General features: G+C 44.7%; 1 protein-coding gene across 7 annotated transcripts in view; it reads left to right on the forward strand.

Moving 5' to 3' along the window:
* LOC141140482 (proton-coupled folate transporter-like) overlaps window positions 1-14,430 on the forward strand; it is a 755,302-nt gene that overhangs the window by 307,771 nt on the left and 433,101 nt on the right. For all 7 annotated transcript variants that reach the window (XM_073627715.1, XM_073627719.1, XM_073627718.1 and 4 more), the window contains exon 3: window positions 424-521. In XM_073627715.1, coding sequence (XP_073483816.1) covers window positions 424-521 — 98 coding nt within the window. The remainder of the gene's footprint in view (window positions 1-423; window positions 522-14,430) is intronic.

The following is a 14,430-nucleotide window of genomic DNA, read 5'->3' on the forward strand; positions in this document are numbered from 1 at the left end:
TATTATTTCTATTCCCCTTGCTTCCCATTATTTCTATTTGAGCAGTAACTGGTTCTGTGGAAAATTGTTACAAATAGGGAGATTAAATATATATGACATGGAAGTCACTGTATTGTGTACTTAGTTGATGCCTTGCATTTAATCACTTGTCTTTTCTAATGCAATGTTATTTGCTTCATATCGTATTATGAACCTGAATGTCATCTCTTGTCACTGACAGATACAGCTAGTAAAAATTAGCTTAAAATTTGTTATAATATAGATTTGGATCACAGGCTACTCAAGGGAATAGATTAAACATTTTTCAAAGTAAGTTGAAGGCAAGGAACTATTGATTATATTTAGAATCATCTAAAGCTGTTGAGTTGAACAGAAAAAATTAAATAAAAACACCCAGCTCACCTATATTCTTATTTTCAATAGGAGAGCAATCAATCACTCTGATGTTTGTGAGTTATTCTCCAAGAAGTTTCAACAATGAGCTTTATGGTTGGTATACAGCATCCAAAATGTTGATTTCGGTAAGTATTTTAAGTAAAGATTTGGCCCCAGTAAAAATATTTTTTAAGTTATAGATCATGTTAAGTTGATTCTACCCCAACCCCCTTCTTTCTGAAGACTCCCACAGATAAATATTTCTGCCATTGTTCCTAGCTCTGCTGTCATTCAGAAACGTGTTTTGTTTTGATTGTCTTATTTATTTTTTGTAAAAAAAAAAAACATGCGGTTACAGTTTAAAAATATGTATATTAACATTTTTCCAACCAAAAATGTTGTAGTTCTAGACAGTAAGCAATTTGCATCTCAATGAAAGAGGATGCCAAGCAAAGGATCATAGAATTCAAAATGGTGTTTTATTTATTAGAAAAAAGACAACAGAAAAAGTACACCAGGCAGTTTTGGAGGCTTAGCACTCCCCCTTCATCAGGACACTAAGACCCCTTTCAAACCGAGGCAGTTTTCAGGCGTTTTAGAGCTAGAAATAGCCTCAAAAAGCATCTGAAAACTGCCTCCCATTCTTTGCAATGAGTGCTTTCACACTCAGGCGGTGCGCTTGTGGGACATCAGGAAAAGTCCTGCAAGCAGCATCTTTGGGGTGGCTTGGGAGCGCTATAAATAGCACTCCCAAAATGCCCCTGCCAATTAAATTGAATGGGCAGCGCTTCCAAAGTGCCTTAAAAGCATTTTGAAAGCGCTGCAAAACTGGACTTTATTCCTTTTTTTTTAAGATTGCGTTGTCACGTGACCTTAAAAAATCCACCCTGCTAGCACCCGAAAAGCGCAGCTAAAACGCAGCTAAAGCACCACAAAAATGACCGGCACTTTAGGGCGATTTTAGTGATGCTGCAGTGTGAAAGGGGTCTAACATAAGCTAGGTATCAGTTGGGCCCAGAGAAAAGCTCCTGAAAACTTCCGACCAAATCAGAAGGTAAGGCCCCTTTCACACTGGGACGAGAGGTGCGTCGGCGGTAAAGAGCTGCTATTTTTAGCGGCATTTTACTGTCGTTTTAGCGGCAGTATTTGGCTGCTAGCGGGGCGGTTTTACCCCCCACGCTAGCGGTCGAGAAAGGGTTAAAAACCACCGCAAAGCGCCTCTCCAGAGGCGCTTTGCCGGTGGTATAGCTGCTGTCCCCCACTGATTTCAATGGGCAGGAGCGGTGAAGGAGAGGTATACACACCGCCCCTTCACTGCTCCAAAGATGCTGCTAGCAGGACTTTTTTTTCCCATCCTGCTAGCACACCGCTCCAATGTGAAAGCCCTCGGGACTTTCACATTGGAGACAAAGTAGAGGCACTTTCAGGGCGCTTTGCAGGTGCTATTTTAGTGCTGTAGCGCCTGCAAAGCACCCCAGTGTAAAAGGGGTCTAATTGTTAAAAAGACATGTCAGTAGCAGAGCAGCAGCAAGGTTTGTTTTGTATTGTAGGAGACATATTACAGCCTATCTAAGTTACATAGTTAATTTGGCTGAAAAAAAGACACAAGTCCATCTAGTTCTATCAATAAGAGGGGGGAAAAATAACAATCCTATACCCACATTTGAACCAGAGGAAGACAAAAAACCACAGCAAAGCATGATCCAATTTGCTCCACAGGGGGAAAAAATCCTTCCTGATCCCCAAAAAGGCAATTGGATATTCCCTGGATCAACTTTACCTATGAATGTTAGTATCCATTTATATTATGTACATTTAGGAAAGAATCCAGGCCTTTTTTAAAGCAATCTACTGAGCTATTGAGCACCAGCTGTTGAGAAAGTTTATTCCACATTTTCACAGCTCTTACTGTGAAGAGAGATTAAATCTTTTGTCCCCCAAACGTAAAGAGTGCCCCCTTGTCCTTTGTGATGACCTTAACCACTTGTCTACTGGGCACTTTCACCCTCTTCCTGTCCATGCCAATTGTCAGCTTTCAGCATTGTTGCACTTTGAATGAAAATTGTGCGGTCATGCAGCACTGTACCCAAACAACATTTTTTAATTTTTTTTAGACATATAGAGCTTCCTTTGGGGGTATTTAATCACCACTGGGTTTTTATCTTTCACCCAAAACAAATCGAAAATTGACCAAAAATTGAGAAAAAAAAGTTTTTTCTTAGTCTCTGTTATACAATTTCGTAAATAAGTAATTTTTCTCCTTCATTGATGTGTGCTGATGAGGTTGCACTGATGGGAAGTGCTAGTCTGCACTGATGGGCACTGATAAACACTGTTGGGCACTGATATGCTGCACTGATGAGGAGCCACTGATGAGGCTGTACTGATGGGCAGCACTGATGGGCACTGATTGGCAGCACTGATGGGTACTGTTGGGGCTGCACTGATAGTCAGGACACTGATGATCAGTGCCCTGATTTTCAGTGTAGATGTCCTGTGTGGATTGCCGCTTACCGGCTCTCCTGTCCTCATCCTCATTCCTCCTTGGGAAAATCCTGTTCACATTGTGATCAGCTGTGATTGGACACAGCTGGTCACATGGTAAAGAGTTGCTGTGATTGGCTCTTTACCCTTATCTGTGATTAGCTGTGTCTGAAGGACACTGCGATCACAGATCTCTGTCGATGTGCACTGCAGGGGGTGAGCGGGAAGTGCTATAGCTACAGCTCGGTCGCGCATTTCCAGGAGGGTGTCTATTGACGTCCTCCTGGAAATGTGTGACCTAGCTGTAGCTGTAGCGCTCTTGAGAAGTAGTTAAAGTGAATAACTCAATACCAAGTTCACTATACTGTATGTACTATTCATGTATTTATGCATGTTGATTATATCCCTTTTCTCCCCTCTTCTCAAGAGAGAATAAATTCAGTTCCTCTAATCTTTCCTCATAGCTGAGCTCCTCCATGCCTCTTAACAGTTTGGTTGCTCTTCTCTGCACTTTCTCAAGTTCCCCGATATCCTTTTTGTGATTTGGTGCCCAAAAATGAACTAAATATTCCAGATGAGGTCTTACTAATGATTTGTACAGGGGTAAAATGATATCTCTCTCTGGAGTCTATACCTCTCTAAATACAAGAGAGGATTTTGCTTGCTTTGAAAACCGCTGCTTGGCATTGCATGCCATTATTAAGCTTATGATCCACCAGAACACCCAGGTCCTTCTCCACCATTGACTCCTGCAGATGTACTCTACCTAGTATGATGCATGCATATTCTTAGCCCACAAGTACATAACTTTACATTCATCAACATTAAACCTCATTTGCCACATATTTGCCCAATTAAACAGTACATTGAGGTTGGCTTGTAAGTTGGAGACATCCTGTAAGGATGTTATTTCACTGCATAGCTTGGTGTTACCTGCGAGGACCAAAATGATACTTTTAATCCCAGACCCTATATCATTTATAAATGTATTAAAAAGTAAGGGTTGCAACACGGAACCTTGGGGTACACCTTTAACAACCTTAGACCATTCAGTGTAAGAATCATTAACCACTACTCTCTGAATACAGTCTTTTAGCCGGTTTTCTATCCATTTACAAATTGATTTTTCCAAGCCTATAGACTTTAGCTGTGTGGGGAACTGTGTCAGACACTTTTGCAAATCCAAGTATACCATTTCCACAGCCATGCCTTTGTCTAAGGTTTTACTTACCTCCTCCTAAAAAGAAATCAGATTTGTCTGACAACTATCTTTCATGAATCCATGCTGTCTGTTGCTTAAAATATTTTTTTCTAGTAAGAACTCATCTATGTGGTGTGACGGTATGCAAGGTGATATAGTGGATAATCGCTACATTTCACCTCGCATTCGTTCTGTTGTATGGGATTGAACCGGAATCCGGCCCGGGTTTTTCCAGCCTCTGTGGCAGGCTAGGTTCCGATTCAGATGTTCTAGTCAACTTGAGCCCACACTCAGGTGGACTTTAAATAACCAGGAAGAGAGCTCAACAGGGCTCTGGTTTTGAGATTCAGGAAGGAATCTGAGTGAGAGGAGCTCTGGCTATTGGACTAAAAGGTTTGTTTTACCGCATGTTTTGTGGGTGCCGGGGACCAGCCCCGCACTGTCTAGAGAGGAGACTATTTGTTTAGTTAGGGCCGGATGGCAAGGATTTACTTTACTGTTTTGTTTATTTTTATTTTTTGCTGGGATTTTTTGCTACCATATCTCATGTTTGCCACATGTGAGGTTCCATGGGCATCCACAGGCTATTCCCCCTTTGAGCTTTTGTATGGTAGACATCCCAGGGGGCTGCTAGATGTCACCAAAGAAACGTGGGAAGGGGAGGCCACCCCATATAGAAGCATCATAGTGCATGTCTCCTTGATGCAGGATCGAATCTCAGCTGTCCTGCCCCTTGTGCGAGGACATATGGAGAGAGCCCAGGAGGCCCAGAGGAGGGTCTATGATCGGGGTGCCAAGGCCTGTACTTTCAGCCCCGGGGACAGAGTGTTGGTACTAGTTCCCACAGTGGAAAGTAAGTTCCTAGCCAAGTGGCAGGGTCCCTTTGAGGTTGTCAAAAAGGTGGGGGAGGTAAACTACAAAGTCTACCAGCCAGGGAAAAGGAAACCACACCAAATTTATCATGTAAATCTCTTAAAGCCCTGGAAGGACAGAGAGACTTTACTGGCTCCCTCCCCGCCTCCAATGGACCGGGTACAAGTGACACCTGACGTCCCCATAACGTATTCCCTGTCTGTGGCACAACAAAGTGACATTAGGCCGTTTGTGCACAAAAATAGAGACTTTTTCTCCACCTGACCCGGACTGACCAAGGTGATCCAGCATGGCATAGTGACGGATCCAGGGGTTCGGCTTGATGTAAAGCCATATAGAATCCCAGAGGGCAGGCGAGAGGCAGTCACAAAAGAAATCAAAAATACATTAGAGCTGGACGTGATTGAAGAGTCCCACAGTGAGTGGTCGAGCCCCATAGTGCTGGTCCCAAAACCTGACGGCACTATCAGGTTTGCAATAACTTTAGGAAACTCAACAGTGTGTCTAAGTTTGATGCATACCCGACGCCTCGTGTCGACGAACTTGTGGACAGGTTGGGACAGGCTCACTACATAACAACCCTAGACCTAGCGAAAGGCTATTGGCAAATACCGCTAACTGAATCGGCCAAGGAGAAGACTACCTTTTCCACTCCTGAGGGCTCGTTTCAGTACAAGCGGATGCCTTTTGGTCTGCATGGGGCCCCTGCATCTTTCCAGTGAATGATGGACAAAATTTTGAGACCACATTGCCCGTATGTGGCTGCTTATTTGGACGATGTGGTCATCTACAGCCCAGATTGGGAATCGTACCTGGGTACAAGCAGTGGTAGATTCCCTTAGGGAAGCGGGTCTCACGGCCAACCCAAAAAAGTATGCTATAGGCCTGGAGGAAGCCAAGTACCTTGGGTACGTTATTGGCCGGGGACTTGTCAAGCCTCAGACCAATAAGATTGAGGAGATTCAAAAGTGGCCCCAACCAGTAAAAAGAAACAAGTTTGGGCCTTCCTAGGCATTAGGGGGTATTATCGACGGTTTATACCTTACTTTGCCACCATTGCTGTCCCTCTGACTGACCTGACGAAGGGTAGAGGGCTGGTCATGGTCAAATGGAATCCTGAAGCCGAGGAGGCGTTTCAGAAGTTAAAACAAGCCCTTTGTGTACTACCGGGCTGGTGACCCAGGACTTCACAAAGGGGTTTGTGGTATAGACAGATGCCTCTGAGGTGGGACTAGGTGCTGTACTATCCCAGAACAGAGATGGTGAGGAGCACCCAGTTGTATACCTGAGCCGAAAACTGAATAAGCATGAAAAAAACTATGCTATTGTTGAGAAGGAGTGTCTCGCTATTAAATGGGCCTTGAAGTATTACTTGTTGGGTAGGTCATTTAAGCTGGTCACCGACCATACTCCCCTAAAGTGGATGTGTGACAACAGGGAGAAAAATGCCCGCGTGACAAGATGGTTCCTGGCTCTACAGCCCTTTAAGCTTACAGTAGAGCATAGGCTGGGCAAGCTCCAAAATGTACGCCTCTGTAGGTGGGCCTGGGGGCTGTACTACCCCAGAACAGAGATGTGAGGAGCACCCAGTTGTATACCTGAGCCAGAAACTGAATAAGCACCAAAAAAGCCATGCCATTGTCGAAAAAGAGTGCATCGCTATTTACAGTAAAGCATAGGCCGGGCAAGCTCCAAAACAATGCAGATGCCCTCTCCCGCATGCACTGTATGCTTGGGTCAATTGCTCAGCCACAGGGGCTTGAGCAGAGGGGGAGGATATGTGACGGTATGCGAGGTGATATAGTGGATAATCGCTACATTTCACCTCGCATTCGTTCTGTTGTAAGGGATTGAACCAGAATCCGGCCCGGGTTTTTCCAGCCTCTGTGGCAGGCTAAGTTTCGGTCCGGATGTTCTGGTCCACTTGAGCCCACACTCAGGTGGACTTTAAATAACCAGGAAGAGAGCTCAACAGGGCTCTGGTTTTGAGACTCAGGAAGGAACCTGAGTGAGAGGAGCTCTGGCTATTGGATTAAAAGGTTTGCTGTACCGCATGTTTTGTGGGTGACGGGGACCAGCCCTGCACTGTCTAGAGAGGAGAATATTTGTTTAGTTAGTGCCGGAAGGCAAGGATTTACTTTACTGTTTTGTTTATTTTTATTTTTCAAACCTCCTGTAAATAAACCTGGCATCCGCCAAATTTTTAAGAAAGTGCCCGTTTGCTGACAGTCATTCACAAAAGGTGATCCCCACGAGCTAATCTTCCACAGTGGTCTTTTATTAAACTCTCCAGTAGGGATGAGCCGAACACCCCCCTGTTCGGTTCGCACTAGAACATGCGAACAGGAAAAAAGTTCGTTCGAACACACGAACACTGTTAAAGTCTATGGGACACAAACATGAATAATCAAAAGTGCTAATTTTAAAGGCTTATATGCAAGTTATTGTGATAAAAAGTGTTTGGGGACCTGGGTCCTGACCCAGGGGACATGGAAAAAAAAGTTTTAAAAACGGCCGTTTTTTCAGGAGCAGTGATTTTAATAATGCTTAAAGTCAAACAATAAAAGTGTAATATCCCTTTAAATTTCATAGCTGGGGGGTGTCTGTAGTATGCCTGTAAAGGGGCGCATGTTTCCCGTGTTTAGAAAAGTCTGACAGCAAAATGACATTTCAAAGGAAAAAAGCCATTTAAAACTACTTGCGGCTATTGCATTGCCGGTCCGACAATACACATAGAAGTTCATTGATAAAAACGGCATGGGAATTCCCCACAGGGGAACCCCAAACCAAAATTAAAAAAAAAAAAATGACGTGGGGTCCCCCTAAATTCCATACCAGGCCCTTCAGGTCTGGTATGGATATTTAGGGGAACCCTGGCCAAAATTAAAAAAAAAAAAATGACGTGGGGGTCCCTCTAAATTCTATACCAGACCCTTCAGGTCTGGTATGGATTTTAAGGGGAACCCCGTGCCAAAAAAAAAAAAAAACGGCGTGGGGTCCCCCCAAAGATCCATACCAGACCCTTATCCGAGCACGCAACCTGGCAGGCCGCAGGAAAAGAGGGGGACGAGAGAGCGGCCCCCCCCCTCCTGAACCGCACCAGGCCACATGCCCTCAACATTGGGAGGGTGCTTTGGGGTAGCCCCCCAAAACACCTTGTCCCCATGTTGATGAGGACAAGGGCCTCATCCCCACAACCCTGGCCGGTGGTTGTGGGGGTCTGCGGGCGGGGAGCTTATCGGAATCTGGAAGCCCCCTTTAACAAGGGGACCCCCAGATCCCAGCCCCCCCCTGTGTGAAATGGTAAGGGGTACAAAAGTACTCCCCTACCATTTCACAAAAAAAGTGTCAAAAATGTTAAAAATGACAAGAGGCAGTTTTTGACAATTCCTTTATTTAAATGCTTCTTCTTTCTTCTTTCTTCTATCTTCCTTCATCTTCTTCTTCTGGCTCTTCTGGTTCTTCCTCCGGCGTTCTCATCCAGCATCTCCTCCGCGGCATCTTCTATCTTCTTCTCCTTGGGCCGCTCTGCACCCATGGCATGGGGGGAGGCTCCCGCTCTTCTCTTCATCTTCTTCTCTTCTTCATCTTCTTCTTCATCTTCTTCTCTGCTTCATCTTCTTCTCTTCTTCATTTTCTTCTCCGGGCCGCTCCGCATCCATGCTGGCATGGAGGGAGGCTCCCGCTGTGTGACGGGGTCTCCTCGTCTGACGGTTCTTAAATAACGGGGGGCGGGGCCACCCGGTGACCCTGCCCCCCTCTGACGCACGGTGGCTTGACGGGACTTCCCTGTAAAGTCACGGGGAATGCCACAGGGAAGTTCCGTCATGTCCCATGCGTCAAAGGGGGGCGGGGTCACCAGGTGGCCTCGCCCCCCGTTCTTTAAGAACCGTCAGAAGAAGAGACGCATCACACAGTGGGAGCCTCCCCCCATGCCAGCATGGATGCAGAGCGGCCCAGAGAAGAAGATGAAGAAGAGAAGAAGAGAAGAAGAGAAGAAGAGAAGAAGACGAAGAAGAGAAGAAGACGAAGAAGAGAAGATGAAGAGAAGAGCGGGAGCCTCCCCCCATGCCATGGGTGCGGAGTGGCCCTAGGAGAAGAAGATAGAAGACGCCGCGGAGGAGATGCTGGGCGAGAACACCGGAGGAAGAACCAGAAGAGCCAGAAGAACCAGAAGAAGAAGAAGAAGAAAATGAAGGAAGATGGAAGAAAGAAGAACCATTTAAATAAAGGAATAGTCAAAAACTGTCTCTTGTCATTTTTAACATTTTTGACAGTTTTTTAGTGAAATGGGCCCCCTGCCCGCAGACCCCCACAACCACCAGCCAGGGTTGTGGGGATGAGGCCCTTGTCCTCATCAACATGGGGACAAGGTGTTTTGGGGGGCTACCCCAAAGCACCCTCCCAATGTTGAGGGCATGTGGCCTGGTACGGTTCAGGAGGGGGGGCACTCTCTCGTCCCCCCTCTTTCCCTGCGGTCTGCCAGGTTGCGTGCTCAGATAAGGGTCTGGTATGGATTTTTGGGGGGACCCCACGCCGTTTTTTTTTTTTTAATTTTGGCCGGGGTTCCCCTTAATAACCACGTCATTTTTTTTTAAAATTTTGGTTCGGAGTTCCCCTGTGGGGAATTCCCATGCCGTTTTTATCAATGAACTTTTATGTGTATTGTCGGACCGGCAATGCAATAGCCGCGAGTAGTTTTAAATGACTTTTTTCCTTTGAAATGTCATTTTGCTGTCAGACTGTTCTAAACATGGGAAACATGCGCCCCTTTACAGGCATACTATAGACACCCCCCAGGTACCAAATTTAAAGGGATATTACACTTTTATTGTTTGACTTTAAGCATTATTAAAATCACTGTTTCTGAAAAAACAGCCGTTTTTAAAACTTTTTTTGCATTGATCCATGTCCCCTGGGGCAGGACCCAGGTCCCCAAACACTTTTTATGACAATAACTTGCATATAAGCCTTTAAAATTAGCACTTTTGATTATTCATGTTCGTGTCCCATAGACTTTAACAGTATTCGCGTGTTCGAACAAATTTTTTGCCTGTTCGCAAGTTCTGGTGCAAACCGAACAAGGGGGTGTTCAGCTCATCCCTACTCAACACACAGCCATTAATGTCTAAACCGCTGGCAACAAAAGTAAGTACACCCCTAAGTGAAAATGTCCAAACTGGACCCAATTAGCCATTTTCCCTTCTCGATGTCATGTGACTCATTAGTGTTACAAGATCTCAGGTGTGAATGGGGAGCAGATGTGTTAAATTTGGTGTTATCGCTCTCACTCTCTCTGTTACTGGTCACTGGAAGTTCAACATGGCACCTCATGGCAAAGAACGCTCTGAGGATCTGAAAAAAAATTTTTTTTTTCTCTACATAAAGATGGCCTAGGCTATAAGAGGATTGCCAAGAACCTGAAACTGAGCTGCAGCATGGTGGCCAAGACCATACAACAGTTTAACAGAACAGGTTTCACTCAGAACAGGCCTCGCCATGGTCGACTAAAGAAGTTGAGGGCACGTGCTCAGTGTGATATCCAGAAGTTGTCTTTGGGAAATAGATGTATGAGTGCTTCCAGCATTGCTGCAGAGGTTGAAGGGGTGGGGCGTCAGCCTGTCAGTGCTCAGACCATACGCCGCACACTGCATCAAATTGGTATGCATGGCTGTCGTCCCAAAAGGAAGCCTCTTCTAAAGATAATGCACAAGAAAGCCAGCAAACAGAAGAAAAGCAGACTAAGGACATGGATTATTGGAACCATGTCCTGTGATCTGATGAGACCAAGATTAACTTATTTGGTTCAGATGGTGTCAAGCGTGTGTGACAGCAACCAGGTGTACAAAGATAAGTGTGTCTTGCCTACAGAGGTAAACGAGAAAACCTGGACAGCCGCACTCAAAAGTAATCTTCGACCTTTATTTAAATATGATCATAAAAATACATGCCACAGCATCATAAAGCAGGAAAGCTGATGCGTTTCACACTGTAGTCAGTGCTTAATCATAGCTAAATATCACATGAATGAATCCCCTATATATACCAATATTAATTGAACATGTGTCCAGGAAGTTGATTAGCGATAATCAATTGACAAACTCAAAAAAGCTGTGATTCGGCCCTAGATAAAACCGAACCACAGCTACAATAAGCAATAAAAAGTAATTACCTGCCTTACAGTTTCTATGTTAAGAGCTGTCATCCTGTTGCATAATCAACTTAAGGCCCTAGATGCTAAAAAAAATATTGAAATTTGTATGAGTTTTCAAATAGACCGCACAGGATTCTTGTGAATGAATTGAAGTCAAGGCCTCCCCATTCGCCCCCTTAGTTTATTTTTCCAACAGGCCGGCACTCCTACATTCTCGGGCCATAGCAAACACTTTTGAAAAGTTCTATAGTAAATTGTAAATTGTAACTGCCTGTCACCTGGACAACACCCTCCATTCGATGAGGAAGCTTTTGATGATTTTATGTCTAGTCTTAAACTTCCCAAACTGTCAAAAGTGGGATTGTCCACTTTAAATGCTTCCATCAAATCTGAGGAACTAGGGAATGTCATCAAACCTCTAGCCTTAAACAAATCCCCTGGTACAGAAGGCCTTCCCTATTGCTATTATAAGCAATATCTTCTGCATTTGAGCTCTTCTTTTAGGGCCCTTTACAGATCCTTGCTTGAAAGTGAGATCCCACACCCTCATTTACAATACTCTCACATCGCTGTAATTCCAAGATCTGGAAAGAACCCTGCCTCTCACTGCTAATTACGGACCTCACTACATAATTCTGATTACAAAATTTTCACCAAAATCCTTGCTAATGAATTATCTCAGCTGCTCTTTAAAAGTATACATAATGACCAGGTGGGCTTTATCCTAGCCAGAAAAGCAGGAGATAATGCAAGACAGACTGTAGATCTCATAGACGTGATTAGTAAGAGTAGACTCCCTGCATTGCTTTTGAGCCTAGACACTCTAAAAGCATTTGACAGGCTTAGCTGGCCATATATGTTTTCTACCTTAAGGCACATAGGACTACAAGGCCCTTTTTATCATGCCATCAGAGCACAATACTCCACTCCCACAGCACAGTCAAGCTCCCCTATGCAATGTCTGACATTTTTTCAATGCATAACAGTACTAGACAGGGCTATCCCTTATCTTTATAACTCAGGCCCAAATCACTCAGCTTCAAGCTGAGAGAAATATATAAATTGCTAAAACAGTGGAACACCTGCAACATGTCCTTTTTGAGAAGAGTTAATGTTCTAAAAATGTCTATACTGCCAAAACTGTTAAATTTGTTTGAAATATTGCCAGTCCCAACCCATATGGCTCAGTGAAGTTTTTTTTTTTTTCACAACTTTATTTGGCATAATAAAACTCTAATGCCCCGTACACACGGTCGGATTTTCCGATGGAAAATGTCCGATCGGAGCGTGTTGTCGGAAATTCCGACCGTGTGTGGGCTCCATCGGACATTTTCCATCAGATTTTTCCAACACACAAAGTTTGAGAGTAGGCATAGGTGTGCGCAGCCCATTGCATTAGGGTGTGCACCCCAAAGCTCAAACACACACTACTGATCGCTCACTGTGTTCATTCAGAAAGGGAAGGGGTCAGTAAATTACATATTTACCGGCCCCTTCCCCCATTCACCTTAAAACATCCCCGCAGCAACAGCCGCCAGGAGAGGAGGGAAGCCAGCAGTGGTGCAAGTGGGGGGGGGGGGGCTAGGGCAGTAGGGGAATCTATGCTGCACAGAGTGATTAGGGTGTGCCTGGGCACACCTGGCACACCCTGTGTGCACACCTATGATAGTAGGCTATAAATTTTTCCAACAACAAAATCCGATCGCGTCAATTCCGACCGTGTGTGGCCTGTTCCGACGCACAAAGTGCCATGCATGCTCAGAAGAAATTCCGAGACGGAACAGCTTGGTCTGGTAAACTTAGCGTTCGCAATGGATACAACACTTTCGTCATGGTGCAATGTTAAAAATGGTTTAATACAGTGCACTCTCTTCTTCTTTATAATGTGAGAAGAATGAAGTAGTTTTGCTGCTCATATTCACACAGACTTCTCACAAACTTCTTTCTTTATTATTTATCGGGATTCCCTCAATATATTTTGATTTGTCACATCTGACAAAAATATATTTTTGTTTTTGTTTTTGTTTTTTAAAGGCATTTTTTTTTTTTTTTTAGGTTTGTATTTTTTCCAAGGCTGATCTTTGTTTTATTTTATTTTTAGTTTTACTCCAGAATATTTTTGTGTGTGTTTTATGTGTCAAGTTAACACAACATCATTGATATCTTATATTATTTAATCTCAAGGAGATTGTTTGGTGTTGGTGTCCCTTGTTAATTTCACATTGTACTTTAGAAATGTACCTGAATCCTCACAAACTGTCCTTTTTGAAGGAAAACACACATAGGAGAGTATAATTGAAACCAAAAATCCTTTATTAAGGGCTCAGAACCAAACAAAGAGGGAGGCAACACTGGAGAAACAGCAGAAATTAGCGAAGCCTTGGACCCCCAGGGCAGACATCAATTCTTTAACATCAAAATTGGTGGCCTGAGGAGTCCATATGTAAGGGAGTGCAGTCTGGTCCAGAAGTCCCAAAGATCCGGAAAGCAGCAGATGACATCTGTGTCCCCAGGCTGTGGTACCACAAGAGGCTACATCTTTTGCCAGACCAGACTGGACCCAGGGTCATCACTTTCTGGTCTTCTTTCCACGCTTCCTTCGCGGCTGTGGTTCTGCTGTTGGAGATGTGGCAGGAGGAGGAGTAGGACCTGGAGGAGGAGGAGGACTAGTAGGACCTGGAGGAGGAGGAGAAGTAGAAGGACCTGGAGGAGGAGGCCCATGTGTGAGGTCACAAATGTGGGTAGCAGATGTTATTTGTCCCCTCAACCCCTTATTGAGAGCTTCTCATCCGCTGCATTTTACAGGCAATTATGCCAGCAAAGTCCTCCTCCACAGTGTGGGGGGCTGTCAGGCCTCTGTAGCCTTCCAAAAGAGACCTATGGCAGCCTCCTCTAGGGTACTCCTCTTCCTGCCACTTTCTCTTTGCGGGTGTATGGGCGGGACCTGCATATCAGGCAGCCTGCTCGCCCCGGCCACCTCCTGGCTGAGACTTCCCTGTGTATGAAAAAGGGACATTGTTTTAGTTTCTGCATCATCAATCCCAAACATAAATTAGTACTCCAAACTAACATCTAGTTAACATAATTGATTGGACAACCTGAACTATTTAGAGGAATGCTATACCTGGCTTAAGCTGGGCTCCTCCACATGTTGCTGCCTGGAAGGCCCAGGTTGGGCTTCAGAAGCCTCTGCTGGGGGGGAAGGAAGCGTGGAAGGAAGACTGGAGAGTGATGACCTGGGTTCAGTCTGGCCTGCCAGAAAATGCAACCTGTCATAGTACCACATCCTGGGGACATAGATGTCATCTGCTGCTCCGGATCTCTGCGAATCCTGGACCTTCTT

The sequence above is a fragment of the Aquarana catesbeiana genome, linkage group LG04 (assembly GCF_042186555.1).
Source record: "Aquarana catesbeiana isolate 2022-GZ linkage group LG04, ASM4218655v1, whole genome shotgun sequence".
NCBI lineage: Eukaryota > Metazoa > Chordata > Amphibia > Anura > Ranidae > Aquarana > Aquarana catesbeiana.